Source organism: Periplaneta americana, chromosome 7 (assembly GCF_040183065.1).
Source record: "Periplaneta americana isolate PAMFEO1 chromosome 7, P.americana_PAMFEO1_priV1, whole genome shotgun sequence".
In the NCBI taxonomy this organism is placed as follows: domain Eukaryota; kingdom Metazoa; phylum Arthropoda; class Insecta; order Blattodea; family Blattidae; genus Periplaneta; species Periplaneta americana.
In genome coordinates, this window is record NC_091123.1 from 41,433,062 (window position 1) to 41,448,380 (window position 15,319).

The 15,319-nt window shown below is 34.2% G+C and overlaps 1 protein-coding gene across 7 annotated transcripts in view; it reads right to left on the bottom strand.

The window, feature by feature from the left end:
* The window catches only part of Msp300 (Muscle-specific protein 300 kDa), a 1,097,375-nt gene that overhangs the window by 308,448 nt on the left and 773,608 nt on the right, over positions 1–15,319 (bottom strand). For all 7 annotated transcript variants that reach the window (XM_069830616.1, XM_069830615.1, XM_069830612.1 and 4 more), the window contains 14 exons: positions 14,621–14,913; positions 13,797–13,949; positions 12,594–12,755; positions 11,575–11,757; positions 10,134–10,277; positions 9,826–10,011; positions 9,575–9,709; positions 8,562–8,741; positions 8,197–8,352; positions 7,670–7,843; positions 5,956–6,243; positions 3,400–3,681; positions 3,098–3,310; positions 1,132–1,461 (listed from right to left, as the gene is read on the bottom strand). In XM_069830616.1, coding sequence (XP_069686717.1) covers positions 1,132–1,461; positions 3,098–3,310; positions 3,400–3,681; positions 5,956–6,243; positions 7,670–7,843; positions 8,197–8,352; positions 8,562–8,741; positions 9,575–9,709; positions 9,826–10,011; positions 10,134–10,277; positions 11,575–11,757; positions 12,594–12,755; positions 13,797–13,949; positions 14,621–14,913 — 2,879 coding nt within the window. The remainder of the gene's footprint in view (positions 1–1,131; positions 1,462–3,097; positions 3,311–3,399; positions 3,682–5,955; positions 6,244–7,669; positions 7,844–8,196; positions 8,353–8,561; positions 8,742–9,574; positions 9,710–9,825; positions 10,012–10,133; positions 10,278–11,574; positions 11,758–12,593; positions 12,756–13,796; positions 13,950–14,620; positions 14,914–15,319) is intronic.

A 15,319-nucleotide genomic window follows, 5' to 3' on the forward strand; every position in this document is an offset into this window, starting at 1 on the left:
AGAAACAAATGAGTTCTATCATATAAGAGTGCCCTCTTTAAAGTAAAGTTTAAGATAAAAAACTGGTACTTTTCGGAGAAACAAACAATAGTACAAACAAAGAATTAAAAGTACACACAAACGGTAACACCAAACCTTCTATATAGGAAGTCTTTATAACACTGACATGATATCTATCATACCTAGAGATGAACAAATTATTCAGATACAACTAAGATTCAAGTTTCTGTTTTTGGGGAAATTATTAAGAATTAATATATGCCGATATGCTCTACTCTATAACTACATGAATCATATAAAAGGTACAAGGAAAGGACGAGCTTTGTCCACTTTTTTCCAAAAATGAGTTATACATGTTGTGTGATGTAGGATTCCATATAGTTTAATTCTACGAATGAGACACTGTGGTAATGTGAACGGTCTAAATGCTATGACAGATTTTAGATTGAGCATACAAGGACAGAATATGTCAAACTGCTCTACTGAATAATTTGTTAAAGTGGACAAAGCTCGTTCTTTCTCTGTACCCTTCATATGAGATACAAGGCGTAAATTTTAATTGCTTAAAATTACGGAAACATCTTTCATTTATTTAATTTTACTCAGTTCTTTAAGTAGTACAATATTTAACTTTTTTTTTAAATCCTAAACTGTATTTTAAAATAAACATAAATTACACATCTTGTGCAAAGTAATGAATATTCTTTAATTAAATTCGGGAAAAGTATTGACATGTTTTAAAATGAATGGTAGTAAAGGCATTTTCTAGCGGGGATCAATGTTAGTCTTTTTTTATCTAGAATTAATATTTCTATATGCATTTCTAAATCAGAAATGAACAATGACTGTAACTCTGACAGCAAAGCTGTGTAGTGTAGCAGTTAGTAACAAGGATGTATACAGAATTGTGAAATAGGACTGTGTGTTTGAACATGTCAGCTACTGAAACAATATTAAGCACTTTACATGCGCGTTTGTGTTCACATCAGTTGTTGAGAAGTGAAGATTCTCAGAAGATTCTATAGAAATTTGCTGCCGTTGAGTCTTAGAACTGTCTTTTAATAAGACATTTATTAAGGGAAGTTTCGGTGTAGTATAATTCCAAATATCGAAATTAATCTACCTACTAACCTTGTATTGCTGAATCTCTTTTTCTACAGCTACTGCTTTCAGTGGTAAGTATCCACCCAGTTTCTTCGCCTCACTGTTCTTAGCCTTAAGCCAGGCATGCACAGCTTCCAATTCGGCCTCGAACTTCTTCCTAAACTCAACACCTGCAGCCACACGTTCTATCTCGTCTCTTATCTTGGAGCAGAGCTCGTTTCTTTCGGACGCCATGCTCTTCAGTTCATTCTCCAGTTGTTGTTGTTCACCTGGCTCCAGCTCTGCTTGCATATTGCTCACACGTTTTTCTAAGGTCTCTTGCAACACTTGCTTGCCTTCTGCTTCCTTTAGAAGAGCCTGAATAGCAACAACAGAATACATTAAATCTCTTTTTTTATGTACATAATAAATCATTAATTTCATATACTTCTTTTCTGTAAAAAAGTAAGCATTAAAATGCTTTTTCAAGCTCTGATAATGTTTCAAATAATCACAGATTTTTACGAAACTTGGTATCTGTGCGCATAACCTCATTAGACAAGTGTTTTAATTATTTATTTATTTTTGCTAATGATTTGCATCTTCATTATGAATTTTTATGAATAAACAAACAACCAATGACAATTGAACCTATGATCATATGACTTTCTTTGTTCAATATGACCTATAGAACTGATTCCTAAAGCACAGCTTATACTTGATGAATCATCCTGTAAACAAATGCACAAAAATCATGTCATCCTCGATTAGTTTAGTGATTACCATGATCACCATGATTCGCGGGCTGCTGGTCAAAGGGAATGCAGCATCCATAGCATGGGAAATGAAACCTGTCCCTAAACGAGAGGGTTCCAGGTAAAATTAATTCTACAGCCATCACAATTGGCCCATATTGGTAGCAGTGTGTGTGAGTGTGTCTAATTCCACCAGTAATCTATCCATTCATATGCAAATGATGAGCGATTGCATTTATTACATGTAAACAAATAGAACTCAATAGAAATCTCTGCCCAACATAATCATGTGTTCATCACAATTATTTTACCAGCAACAATACAGCAAAATTATAAGAAAATTAAAAATAACTGAAGTGACCAACAAAAATTTCGGATATACCGTAACTGTTTAAGATATATAAATTGTTTTTCATTATATTAATAGAAAAGTATACTGGAGTCTCAGTTTCTATAAATTCTTTCTATTTATAGTGAATGGTATTATATGTTATCTACAAATGAATATGGTCAAGTCCCTATCACTCGGAACCTCAATTGCATTATTCAAACTCAAAGTCGCAGCAGTAGCATCATATGCCTGAGCTACCAAAACCTGAAAACTTTGGACAGGGCTAAGTCCAGATATATAAAAAGAACACTCTGCATCTCGAAGTTCACTCCAACCAGACTCGTGTACCAGCTGGCAGGAACAACGTCCTTCATAGAAGATTTAATGGCCACTTACAACCTGACACCAACCCCAGCCAGTACAAAGTTTTTTGAAGAACGACGTCAAAAAACCGCAGAAATTGACCCAGCATTTTTCCGCACCCCAGCGATGAACAACGAGGAATGGAAAGCAGCCAACTTCGAGCTACGTCACCATTACACAAGGGGAGCAATCCATGGTTTTCACTACCGCATCTGTACTAGAAAAGATTTTCACCAGGTGACCAGTGACTGTGCGTGTGTAATCTGTAGACTGCATTGCCCGCTATATCATCTCTTGGAGTGCTCACTAAGAACATTGCCGCTGTTGTATTATGCTAAAGATGAGTGACGAAGAACTGTGTACAACATACACACAATACTCAATATACACAATGTGTTTATTAAATCTATTAATTAATTACAAATGAATATAAAATAGCTTCAAATTCGCAAATAAGAAATGTATGTTTTATTGTGCAGATTGTCAGGAAAATACGATCTGCAAATCTGTGATAAATTAACATTAAGGCTCTCAAAATTTCGAGAACGTAATTTCAACAACTTACTCGTAACGACTGAAGTCTGTCATCTGCAACTTTACTTTCGAATCCCAGTGGGGGTTGTTCTCCAAATTGCTTCAGTTTTTCTCTAAGCCATTCTCTGGCCTGTCTAATTTCTTGCTGAGCACCTTCCACTCCTTTGCGAGCCATTTCCAATACCTGCGCCTTGCGCTGGATCCTCTTGGCGATATCAGTGTGCCTTCTTTCGAGTGATTTTAACTAAAAACAAACAGTACCAGTATGTATGAGATGTGTATAACTTCTTACATGTAAATACAACACGTAACACTTTCTCAATTTATATTTACCTGTTCTTCAACTTGTTGAGAGTCGAGATTGCTAACTACAGAAATTACAGCATTGCCTAAATGCTTAACTTCATTCACTCTTTTAGCTCCCTGACTCTCAAACTCGGTTCCAATTTCAGAGATAACTGCCAGCTTTTGACTACAATCCAATCCACTGCCCTTTTCAAGAACTTCCATTCGTTTCACCAGAGAATCGAACCAAGAAAGGATATCATGTAGATGAAGTCTATAATCATCAATTAAGTGCTGTGTTGTTTGTTTCTTTGCCATTACTTGAGTCAACTGAAAAAAATGAACATCAAAAATTAAAAAAACAATATCATTTCACTTTCTTCACAGACACTCAAAAGAAATTAAGAAGGCTTAATGTTAAGGAAATCAGTTACACTTCGTGATCTTCAGATAGAAAAATTCTAAAGCATGTGGCTTTGTCCAGAAGATCTTATGTTACATTTAGTTTCTTATGTACAAAGGAATTTTACGACATTCAGCCAATTAATGTTGTAAACAAAATTATAGGCGCTCTTTGTACTGTCCATTTGAAATTTCTACTTTCAAATCCAAATACTATTTAGGTTATAACCTCTCTTACATCACTGATGAAGATATGTCAAACAAAATATCTAAATTTATAAAAATCACTGGCATCATTAACGCCGTCTTCAAATCCTCCCATGTTCAGAAACATAGAAGGCTAAAGGTATATAAAACACTAGCTCGACCGGTCCTCACTTACGGTAGCGAGGCATGGATAATCAGAAAAGCTGATGAGCAAAGGCTGACGACAGCGGAAATGAGGTTCATGAGACGAACAGCGGTATGCTCTTTGCTGGAACACCGTAAAAATGTGGACATATTGCAGGAACTCAAAATGGATCCTATAGTTAATTTTGTTCAACAATATCGACTTCAATGGAAAAAACATGTCGAAAGGATGGATCGCACTAGATGGCCTAAACAGATTCTTACTTATGTACCAAGAGGAAAGAGGAAATTGGGAAGACCACGAAAGCGCTGGCATGAGACCGTAACAGATCCTGTAGGGTCTAATATATGAGGGATATGATGATGAAATCCAAATACATTTCATCACCAACTCCTGATGGTGTCCTCTGGTGTCTAAAAGTAAGAATGTCGTGAAATTTACTCTCATTCATCAGCTTCACCTGTCAGACTTTCTTTAGAGTAATAATTAATTATATCTTAGTGGTGTCTCTACCTATGCAATGACATTCAATTCTGCTAAACTAGTAGAATTTATGAAAGATTTTAGTTGATTGTGGCGTCGTGGTCTAAGGCATCCTACTTGGGACTCACGTTACGGAATGCGCCCTGGTTCAAGTCCTCATGGGAGAAGAAATTTTCTCATGAAATTTCGGCCAGTGTATGGGACCGGTGCCCACCCAGCATCGTGATGCACTTAGGGAGCTACGATAAGTAGTGAAATCCGGTTATGCAAACCAGCTATAATGGCTGGGGGGCTCATCGTGCTAACCACACGATACCTCCGTTCTGGTTGGATGATCGTCCACCTCTGCTTCGGCATGTGGCCGTGAGGCCAGCAGCCGGCTGGTTGGTCTTGGCCCTTTGTGGGCTGTAGTGCCATGGATTATTATTATTATTATATTATTGTCGTGTGTCATTTTGTCATATCTTCCAAAGATCAGAATAATCCATATCATTAAACATATCACTAAATTTTGATTCCGAATATTTAAAAAAAAAATCACGTTCTAGCCAATTATTACATGTAAATTGGATTGCAAGATGTAGTGGATATTTTTTGTTAGCTCTCCTACTTTAATCTCATCCTCAGTTTCCCGTGATGCAACCTAATTTTACTGACAAGGCTCTGAAAAACAATCATTGGCCATTTAACTACAACACTAAAGTAAAGGAAATGCTACTTCCAAATGCTGGTTCTCAGGCAACAGACAGTGACAGGCACAAAAATCTAAACTAACCAGCGAAAAACACTAAGTTTTCCGGCAAAGATATTTTTAATTGCGTTCAAATTTCTAAACAAGTGTACCAGTAACTGATTAAGGACTGTAACAGACAGCTGAGGCCTATTGTTTTGAGGAAGAGGAGTAGATAATCATGATGATGATGATATTGGATCTAGTCCATTATAATAATTAACCAGATGGGATAATGAATTTTCTATTTGTATTTTTTAACAAGAAGTCAAGACTAGATAGGATTAAGAACGAGGATATTAGAAGACTTGTGCATAAAGAGAAAACAGTCATCGAAGAAATACAAAGACAGTTAATTTGGTACGGACATGTTCAGCGGATGGAAAACGAAAGACTGCCGAAAACTATCTTGAACTGGGTTCCAAATGAGAGAAGAAGAAGAGGCCAACCGCGAGATACATGGATTAAAGGAGTTAATAATGCTATGCCACAGAGAGAGTTACAAGACGGTGACTGGGAGGACAGAAGAAGATGGTAACTAGGATCCAGAAGGCGACCCTTCTCGCTGTGAAGCCGGACATATATATATATATATATATATATTTTTTTTTTAACAAATAAAAACAAACATGTGTACCTCTGTCTCTAACTTAGCCAGTTGTTCTTCTAGCTTGGGTTCTGCTTCTTCAGTGACAGGCAATTCAGTTGCAAGACGTGCTCTCTTCTCTCTAACAGCTCCAAGCAACTCTTGCATATTAACAAACTCTGCTCTTGCCGCCTCAGGACGCAGTTTAGAAGGTTTAGAGCGCCAGTCTGCCACAACCGCAAACTGCTCTGCAACCCACTGTTGTAATGAAGCACGCTGTCTCTGTCCCTCCTCCAGTTCGTTTACGGTAGATGTCAGTCCTGAAAGTCTGGTCTGAACCTGTAAAGTTTAAGATAATCCAGAAATTTAATTTAATTTCTACTTCAGGTTCAAACCTGTTTATAAATTGGTGTTTATCTTACTCTGTTCTCTACTTTCTTATGTACGTGCAGTCACTTAAATATACCAAAGTATTAAAGCCTTTGTACTGGTGCCTGAGGCACTCTGTAAATACAGAGTGTCCCAGTGAGGTTTGTGCCAGCAGCACACTGTTGGAAGGTCCTCCACTCGAGGCCGAGAGCAATGTTCGGTGCGAACTCAGTTTGTGGTGAGCTTACAGCGAGTTAACATGTTCATTGCTCTTAATGTGCAAGTGTTTTTCACGTTATTGCGTGCGTTAGCAACAACTGACAGCATATGAATTGAAATTAGTGTATTGAAATGAGAGAAATTTTGAAGTAAATCTCGAAAAAACAAAGTAGGTCTCTATGATTATGTCTCGTGACCAGAACATAGCACGAAATGGAAATATAAAAATTGGAAATTTATCCTTTGAAAAGGTGGAAAAATTCAAGTATCTTGGAGCAACAGTAACAAATGACACTCGAGAGGAAATTAAACACAGAATAAATATGGGAAATGCCTGATATTATTCGGTTGAGAAACTTTTGTCATCTAGCCTGCTTTCAAAAACTGAAAGTTAAAATTTATAAAACCATTATATTACCGGTTGTTCTGTATGACTGCAAAACTTGAACTCTCACTTTGAGAGAGGAACAGAGGTTAAGGATGTTCGAGAATAAGGTGCTTAAGAAAATATTTGGGGCTAAGAGGGATGAAGTTACAGGGGAATGGAAAAAGTTACACAACACAGAAGTGTATGCATTGTATACTTCACCTAACATAATTAGAAACTTTAAATCCAGATGTTTGAGATGGGGAGGGTATGTAGCACGTATGGGTGAATCCAGAAATGCGTATAGAGTATTAGTTGGAAGGGAAAAAGACCTTTTGGGGAGGCCAAGACGTATATGGGAGGATAATATTGGAATGGATCTGAGAAAGGGGGGGGGGATATGATGTTAGGGACTGGATTAATCTTGTTCAGGATAGGGACCAATGATGGGCAGCAATGAACCTCCAGGTTCTCTGAAAACCATTTGTAAGTAAGATACTTATATAAAACAGAGTCTTGCAGAGTAAGTATGTAGGTAATTACCAAATAGTTCCACAGAGTATGACCTTCATAGGAAAGTTTATCACTGTGCAAATTGAAAATGGAAATGAATTCGGAAAAAAGTGTATAATCATATTTACAGCAAATCAGATCCTCTATCCCCTACTTAATGATTGATCTACTTTTTAATACACCCTGTATAAAATGGTATTCTTCTAATTACAAATGTGTCACAATTTATTTTTACTATGCATGATTGGTTATCACTAATTAATTGTAGGAATTGCATTATGATTACTTAAAAATTACCTGATCAATAAGATCTTCCAGTCTTGCCCTTACTGCCAGCTCTTTATCAGGAATAGGCGGTGGCATAGTGTCTTGTGGACTGCTAGGTCGAGAGATGCAGGCAGCAGCTGCTTCACAGGCCTGCACGGCTACTGCTAGACGAGATTTCTCAGCCTGCAGTTTGTTATGTAGACCCTGAATGACAAAGATCAGCATGTATAGGAAACTATAGATCTGCACGGCAGAAATTTACTTTCATATTAAAGAAGGTTTCAAACGTTAATCGCCTATTTCATAAATATGCAACTTCTAATATTACATACAAAATGGTGAATGGTTTCATTGTGAAATGGATGAGTAACTGATAATAACAAAAACACATTCAGGTTAGCAAAAAGAAGAAAAATCTATACATTACGAATAATAAAAAACATTCTAAAACATTTTTAAAGAGGATATGTTTGTAAACTACGTTTAAAACATTATAAAGAAATAGATAATTAAAAACAAGAAATAAATCATAAAAATATGGTTAAATATGGTCTTACTCTGGCAGTTTCCAATTGTTGTTGAGCTGCTTTGAGATTAACTGGAGATTCAGCTTCTTCTGTTATAAGTGGTTCCATAGCATCAAGATTCTTCATTATGCTTTCTAATGTGTCTTCATATTCTTGGAATTTTGCCAAAGACTCTGTTAAACGGTTCTGTTAAAATAAATATAAACCAATACTTCATTATCAGTAACACATACATAAATACTACAAAAACCTTCTATCTCTTAAATATACAATTGGCAGCATTAGTTTGTTCACTGCAAGAATTATTATATGCCAGAAAGCCACATTAATGTCCTTTTTATTTGCAAAGTACTGATATTTCCTATAACTCAAAATGTGAGAGTTGGATCCAATACCTTAATTTGCAAAGCAGTATGGAGAAGAGAATTGTAGCTCTCTTGAACATTGTGCAGCTGCTTCTCGATTGTTTGTTTAATTGAAGGTGTTGTGCTAACATATCTTTCAATTTGACCACGACCTTTCTCTTTAACACTGTCGATTGTTGACTGGTACTTTTGTATGTCTTCTAACAGGGCCTAAAAATTAATAAGAATTACATTGTGTATGCATTAAACAAAAGACACTTAGAAGCACGTTATATTGAAATTTATCAAATGTACCGGTATGTTTTCTTTCGTTTGTTTTTTTTTTTTTTAAGATCATATAAGTTATACAGTATTTACTGGTTTATAAGACGCATTTTTTCTTTGAAAATGGATCTGAAAACAGAGTGCATCTTAAACACCGATACCGGTACTGAGTTTATGAAACGGTCAAAGGTTCTTGGGATGCTGTGAAAACTGAGACAGTGGTTAAATAATTTAAAAGTATCCCATTAGTAATGCACTGGATAGTATAAAGGACAATTTATTGTAAGAGGAGGGCTCAGATTCTGATTTAGAAGAGATTTCAAGCCACTGTTCATTTAACTCTGCACATCATTTTCTGGGTTTTGATGAAGAAGATAGGAAGATATTTTTTCGCGGTTATACAATGAATATAAGTGAATATTTTTAGTTAAAGTAGTTAAGAGTTTTATTAGAGGTTATTTTATTGTTTTTGGGTGAAATTTTAATGTATTTGGATTAGATACTTGATGAAAGTAGACCTACGCATTATTTTATATTTGAAATACCGTGACTTCATTAAAATATTCAGTGATTTTTTCACCCCCTCAAAAATATGTACAAAAAAAAAAAAGGATGCATTTTATACACCATCATATATGGTATTTACGCAACAAAATTTAAAAAAATAATATTAATAACATTTCTTAATAAATAAGATGATATTAATCTATAATACTTTTATTTCTACCAAAGAAATTATTTCATTACATTTTAAAACAAAGGAGCTACAGTATACCTACCTCGTGTTCGGAAATCTGCTCCTGGGTCTGTCTCATATTTGTGATGTATAATGAATTATGAGCCATGAGCTGGAAGGATACTTGCAGCAGCCACTTCTCTGTGTCTTGCAGAGATTGATGATAAGCGGAGTATTCCTTTAGTAATGAATAAAATCATATAAATTTCATGATTATAATAATATTAATAATAACAAAAATTACAGCGTTAGAGTAGCCTGGTTTATCAGTTTATTATATGTGCTTTTACATACCTTAATTTCAATATCGATGTTGTCTTTTCGTGAATTACAACAACTTGAAAGTTTTTCCCATCTGGATTGTAGTCGTTGAACTTCTTCTAGTACTGCAGGTCTGCAAGACACTTTGCTTAAGTCTTCTGCTTCAGACAAAAGATTATCAAGATCGCCACGTCTTTTCAGAATTTCTTCTTGCATATGCTGAGAAAGATAAAATTACATACTGGTAATGAAATCTGTCTAATCTTATTACGGAATGAAATAATATATACAACTTCACAACCTCATTCTTAATGATATCAACTCTATGAAAATAACTATACCTTATATCTTTCGATAAGCGTCTTCATTTCACTAAGTTCCGCCTTAGTGTCAGGAGCTTTCTTTAAATCTTCTTCCATTTGTGTTATCCAATTCTTTAATTTGTTCTTTGCTTCATTGTAATCTTCCCAGCGAAGTTTCGCAGCCTAGAATTAAAATATGATAAATATATTCGAATACTCGTAAACTGTTACTGAATATTGTACTAATAATCCAAGAGTCTAACAAGAATTCTGATTTTTATTGCAATTCTTCTCACATTAAAAATTGATATAAAGTTCTACTTATAGTAGGCCTATTGTTATTTTAAGAAATCATTCCATATACAGTAGGCCTAAATAATCAATAATACCAAATGAAGCAGAATTTCAAGAACAGATTTGCAATACTTCCAGAAAATGTCGAATGAAGATGACTTGAATACGATTTTTTTATTATAAGCAAAGACTACTAATATTTTGTCAAGTCATATAATACTGCTCTTGTTGTAATGGATACTATAAACTACTCGAAATTAAATTTTTTTATACTAAACGTCTATAATAAATGCAATTATATTATAGTTTGCTCAAAAAATGATAAGGATTATGTCCCATCCCCAATTCCTGCGTATAAAATTGTAATTACTGATTAATTTATTACAAACTTATTTACTGTGTTAATATTTACGATTTACCTTGCTTGACTAGTTTCGAAGTCTTGTGCTTCATTGTCCAAAGCCTAGACCTAGACCTAGGCTTTGGACAATGAAGCACAAGACTTCAAAACTAGTCAAGCAAGGTAAATCATAAATATTAACACAGTAAATAAGTTGGTAATTAATCAGTGAAAATATATTTGTTAAACGTGTATATAGAAAATTGAAATAAAATTGTAATGTTGTTTAGTATTTAGCTAAAGATGTTTAAAAATTTTAACACGTGATTTCTGCATGATCATCCATATTGGCGCAGTGATTTTGAATTTGTAAATAATATTATTGTCATTTGCATGCTTTGCCTATTCAGTGAATATACTTTAAAGAAACAAAATTATTTTTAAGTTGTAAATGCTGGCTTAGGAAGATGTGGATGTTGGCATCAAACTAAAAAGTGCCATGACAATAGTATAATGAAAGTTTCCCTAGAAGGCATACAATTTTGTTAAAAAAGTTGTCTACTAAATTATATTAGATTGCCAACGTCCTGGAATTGCAGAACTAAACTCAGGAGGAAACTGATATTTACTGTAAGAATTGCAAATTACGAAGCGATTATTTAACTAAAAAATACAATATGTCACTTATATGAAATAAAGACTGTTTCTAGCACGTCGAGAAATTATTACAATTAATTACAAACAAGAAGGCATCATTTTTAGATTAAACAACAGACTAATTGCAACTGACAGGTATGAAAAAAATTGAAATTTAATTCTAAAGAAAAATATATTATCAGTCATTACCTTCAGTTGAGCCATAACAGATTTTAAGTCAATATTCAGCTGTTCCCAACTGTTACGCAAATATGCCATGTCTTCACGAATTGTTGCCTGCTGTTCTGTTGGAGATGTGTTAATGGCTCTTGTAAAAACATCCTGCATTAATGACATGAGATGCTGCCCTTCAGTCATGCGTGTAGACACCAGCTACAAGAAAGAGAGTTTTCATTCACAAACTTTACAAAATAGGTAAATCTAAAAATATCTTGTCACTTAGGCATGCAACTTAAAGACAAATAGAAGGTACTGTATCATTACAGTCTAGTATATACAGTCACGAAGCTTGAGTTTTGAGGGTACTAGGAACAATAGACTGTGCAGGTACTATTTTGCATTGTCTGTAATGAGGCGATAGCAGCAATCCTAGTGGTTAGCAACTAGCTATGGATGCATATTTACTACGTATTGAGCTTCGTGACTATATACTAGACCGTGATATCATCATATTCAACATTTTAATTATTGTCTTAGCAAAAGTAATAAGGATTTCTTACGAGTTGATATTAAAAATACTGTAAAGCAACTAAAATGTCAAAACTAGGGCTATATTTCAGCGGAATAACCACCTCGAAAATTCTCTAACCAAAATGCCCTCATGTAACCTTTTGTTCATTCCATATTTTTTACACGAACTTCGTTGTACTGACATATGCAGAGAAGAAAACGAGCATTTCTTGCATTATCTTGTTAGGAAAACTGCTCTTCTTAAAATTATTGTTAAGGTGAGAATGTTTTTATTCGTGGCAGTCAGATGAGCACCACATCTTTCCCGGTGATAAAAAAGTGGACGGAGCATAATGCCCATTATACCACCTCATGAGTGCCAAGGTCATGAAAGCATGGGCTCTACTTTCATGCCCTCCAAGCAACTTCATATAAGGGATACCTTTACCTCAACCTTTGCGTTTTTATTTATATCTATCTTTCATACTAACAACCTGTACTTTTAAACTTAAAATTTCAAATTTTCACCAAGTTTTTACCTCAATAGTTTCCAATTTGTCATTGATAGATTCTTCATCAGTAATTCCAATACAATCTTGTACTGTGCCATGGGCTCGCTTTAACCAGGCATCAAATTCTTCCTTTGCTTTCAAGAATTCTGTATGATCTGATAAATTCTTCTCCACACGGGAAACGAGGCCCTGAGTAGAAAACCATAAGCATTATTATAAGTAAATTCGTCAGTGTTATCAAATTGAAGATGATATTAACTGAATTGCTTTACTCGTTACTGTACCATTGCAATAAACTTCAAGCTTAAACTGAATTCCAATTGCTAGTTTATTAATACATAATGAAACTATGGATAACAAAGAGAAATATGGCATCAAATTGAAATTCTATATACAGTAAAACCTCTATTATCCATGGCAATGAAGGGGGTAGGCTGAACGGTTAATTGAAAAAATCGGATAAACCGTACCATAAGTTAAACTATTTTCGTAAATTTAGTGAAAAAAGTTTACACTTTCGTAATTTTCTCTATGGTCATGTATTGAACACGCTAGGTAGTGGATCAGAAGTTCACTAATGTAAGTCTGGTTGTTAACAACGGGTTTTGGAGGCAAGGAAACTCCTTACATTGGCTGTCTGTGGAAAGATATGGATAGTGGAGGCCTTGTGTTGTAGATGTATATAGTTTATACAATTTATCCTTGAATGTTATTAATTTGCACACAGTTATGATTCCAATCTCATATTTTGAGATGAACCACAGTTTCTCGTTCCCCAAATCACTCAGTTACTTGCACTTTTTTATACCGGTACTTAGAATAACATGATTTATTTTGATACCCATGGAAGACATTTTATATAGAAGTTATACAGTTCGACAATACAAACAGTAGACCATTCTGTGTAAGGGCAATGTTCTGTAATATCTCTCTCTAGAAAAAAAATAACGTGCTAATATAATGTACAGTACTTCATATATTTCTGTAGCAAAAAAAAAATAATAATAAACGCGAAAGAAAGACAGTCAGATAATCCGCCAATCGGTTAATAGGGAGACGGATAATCGGAGTTCTACTGTAATGTTAAAGATATTGGTAATACACAGAACTTCATTCCACTAAGTAACTCCTCCAAAATGTTATAAATATAAAAATAATTTCACATACACTTCAAAGAAATATCTGAAGGCATATAGAATACCTGCCAAAGAATAGAAGTTAAATACAGACCTGGACTGTTGTGAGAAGGTTTGTATACAATGCTTGCAGTTGCACTGTCTGGTCCCTAACCCGGCTGCAGGCACTCAATTCCATTAGCACTTCACAGCGATCGTTCAGCTCTTCCATAACAACCTTTTGCTGTACAGCTTCTTGAAGAAGTGCCTATAGTTATGGATTACAAACATTAAGTCGATTTCATTTTCTTATTTGAAATAGACACAGTCTATAAAGTGGCATGATTAACAAGATCACGATTTTCATTAATATAAAATTAAAGAAAATGTAAGCAAATTATCAAATAATTTGGGAATTAGTGAAAGAAAAAATACCATTCTTCAGTTTTGAGTTTGTAGCTTATTTTATAAAGGAGAAAGCTTGTGATTTAGGCCACCTGAAGTTTGAATACCATACCATGGAAGTAGTAAATAAATAAGGTTATTTTACAGATATCTTATTTCATGTCTATTGTATTATACAAAGAAATGTTTACTTTCCAATATTCTAAAATCTGAAAACTGAATGATCAAAAATATTAAAATTAATAGTAATTAAAGGATTGTGGGTCTATAACGTTTAGAAACGCAGAACTATTTACAAAATTAAAAGTTATTTCTAATTATAAATTAAATAATAATTAAGTAATTTTATTCTATAGCAGCATACAATTTTATCCTTTTCAATTAAATATTATGTTGTTATTATTATTTATATCTCTTTTGGAAATAGTATAGTAAACATAATGAAAAATATAAATAGTAATGTATCAGTAAACATAATGAAAAATATAAATAGTAATGTATCAGTAAATCATAAGAAATTAACTATAAACTAACCCTGCATCTTTGTAGATCTTCTGGAGTCTTCTTATCTCCATTCACCTCTTCATCTACCTTCTTCTGGAATGCATCGAGCCAATTTGTCATTTTGTTGAAAGTATTAGCGAAATCGTTCCAAGACGCAATGCATTTGGTGAGGAGTTTTTGAGAATCTTTACAGATTACTCTCAGTCCTTCCCAATCTGTTTTAAGTTGTTGAATTTCCTGTTTAAGGCTGTCCTGACCTTCGTTTCCAGTTGTCTCCAGGACAGTGTTGCTTAAATCTATTGCCTTCTGCACTAGATTCTCACCTTTTAATTGAAAAATAATATACATATCAAGAAATGAATAATTTTAACATTGCACTGCAGCAACCTCTATTTAAAACATGCTTGGGAATCTACGTGAATGTTATGAATGTTATATAGAAAAATAATGGGAGGCATTTTGATCATGTGTTTTATACAAAAACAGTGTCAGTGAACATGGAATTTTGTTCTACAAAGATATCTTTATGTTCAGATTTTTAGACGTTTCACTTAACTGCAGTTTATAGATTACCCTACTAGTTACATAAAAGTCTAGTGCCCATTTTCAGTGCTGTTTGTTTTGGCATAGACTATACTGTAATTAATGATAACACGCTCTTGGACAATAAGTTACAGAAAGAGTCAATAATAAATAAGTACCAGTATTCTTTTTCTCTAAGCAGAGGTT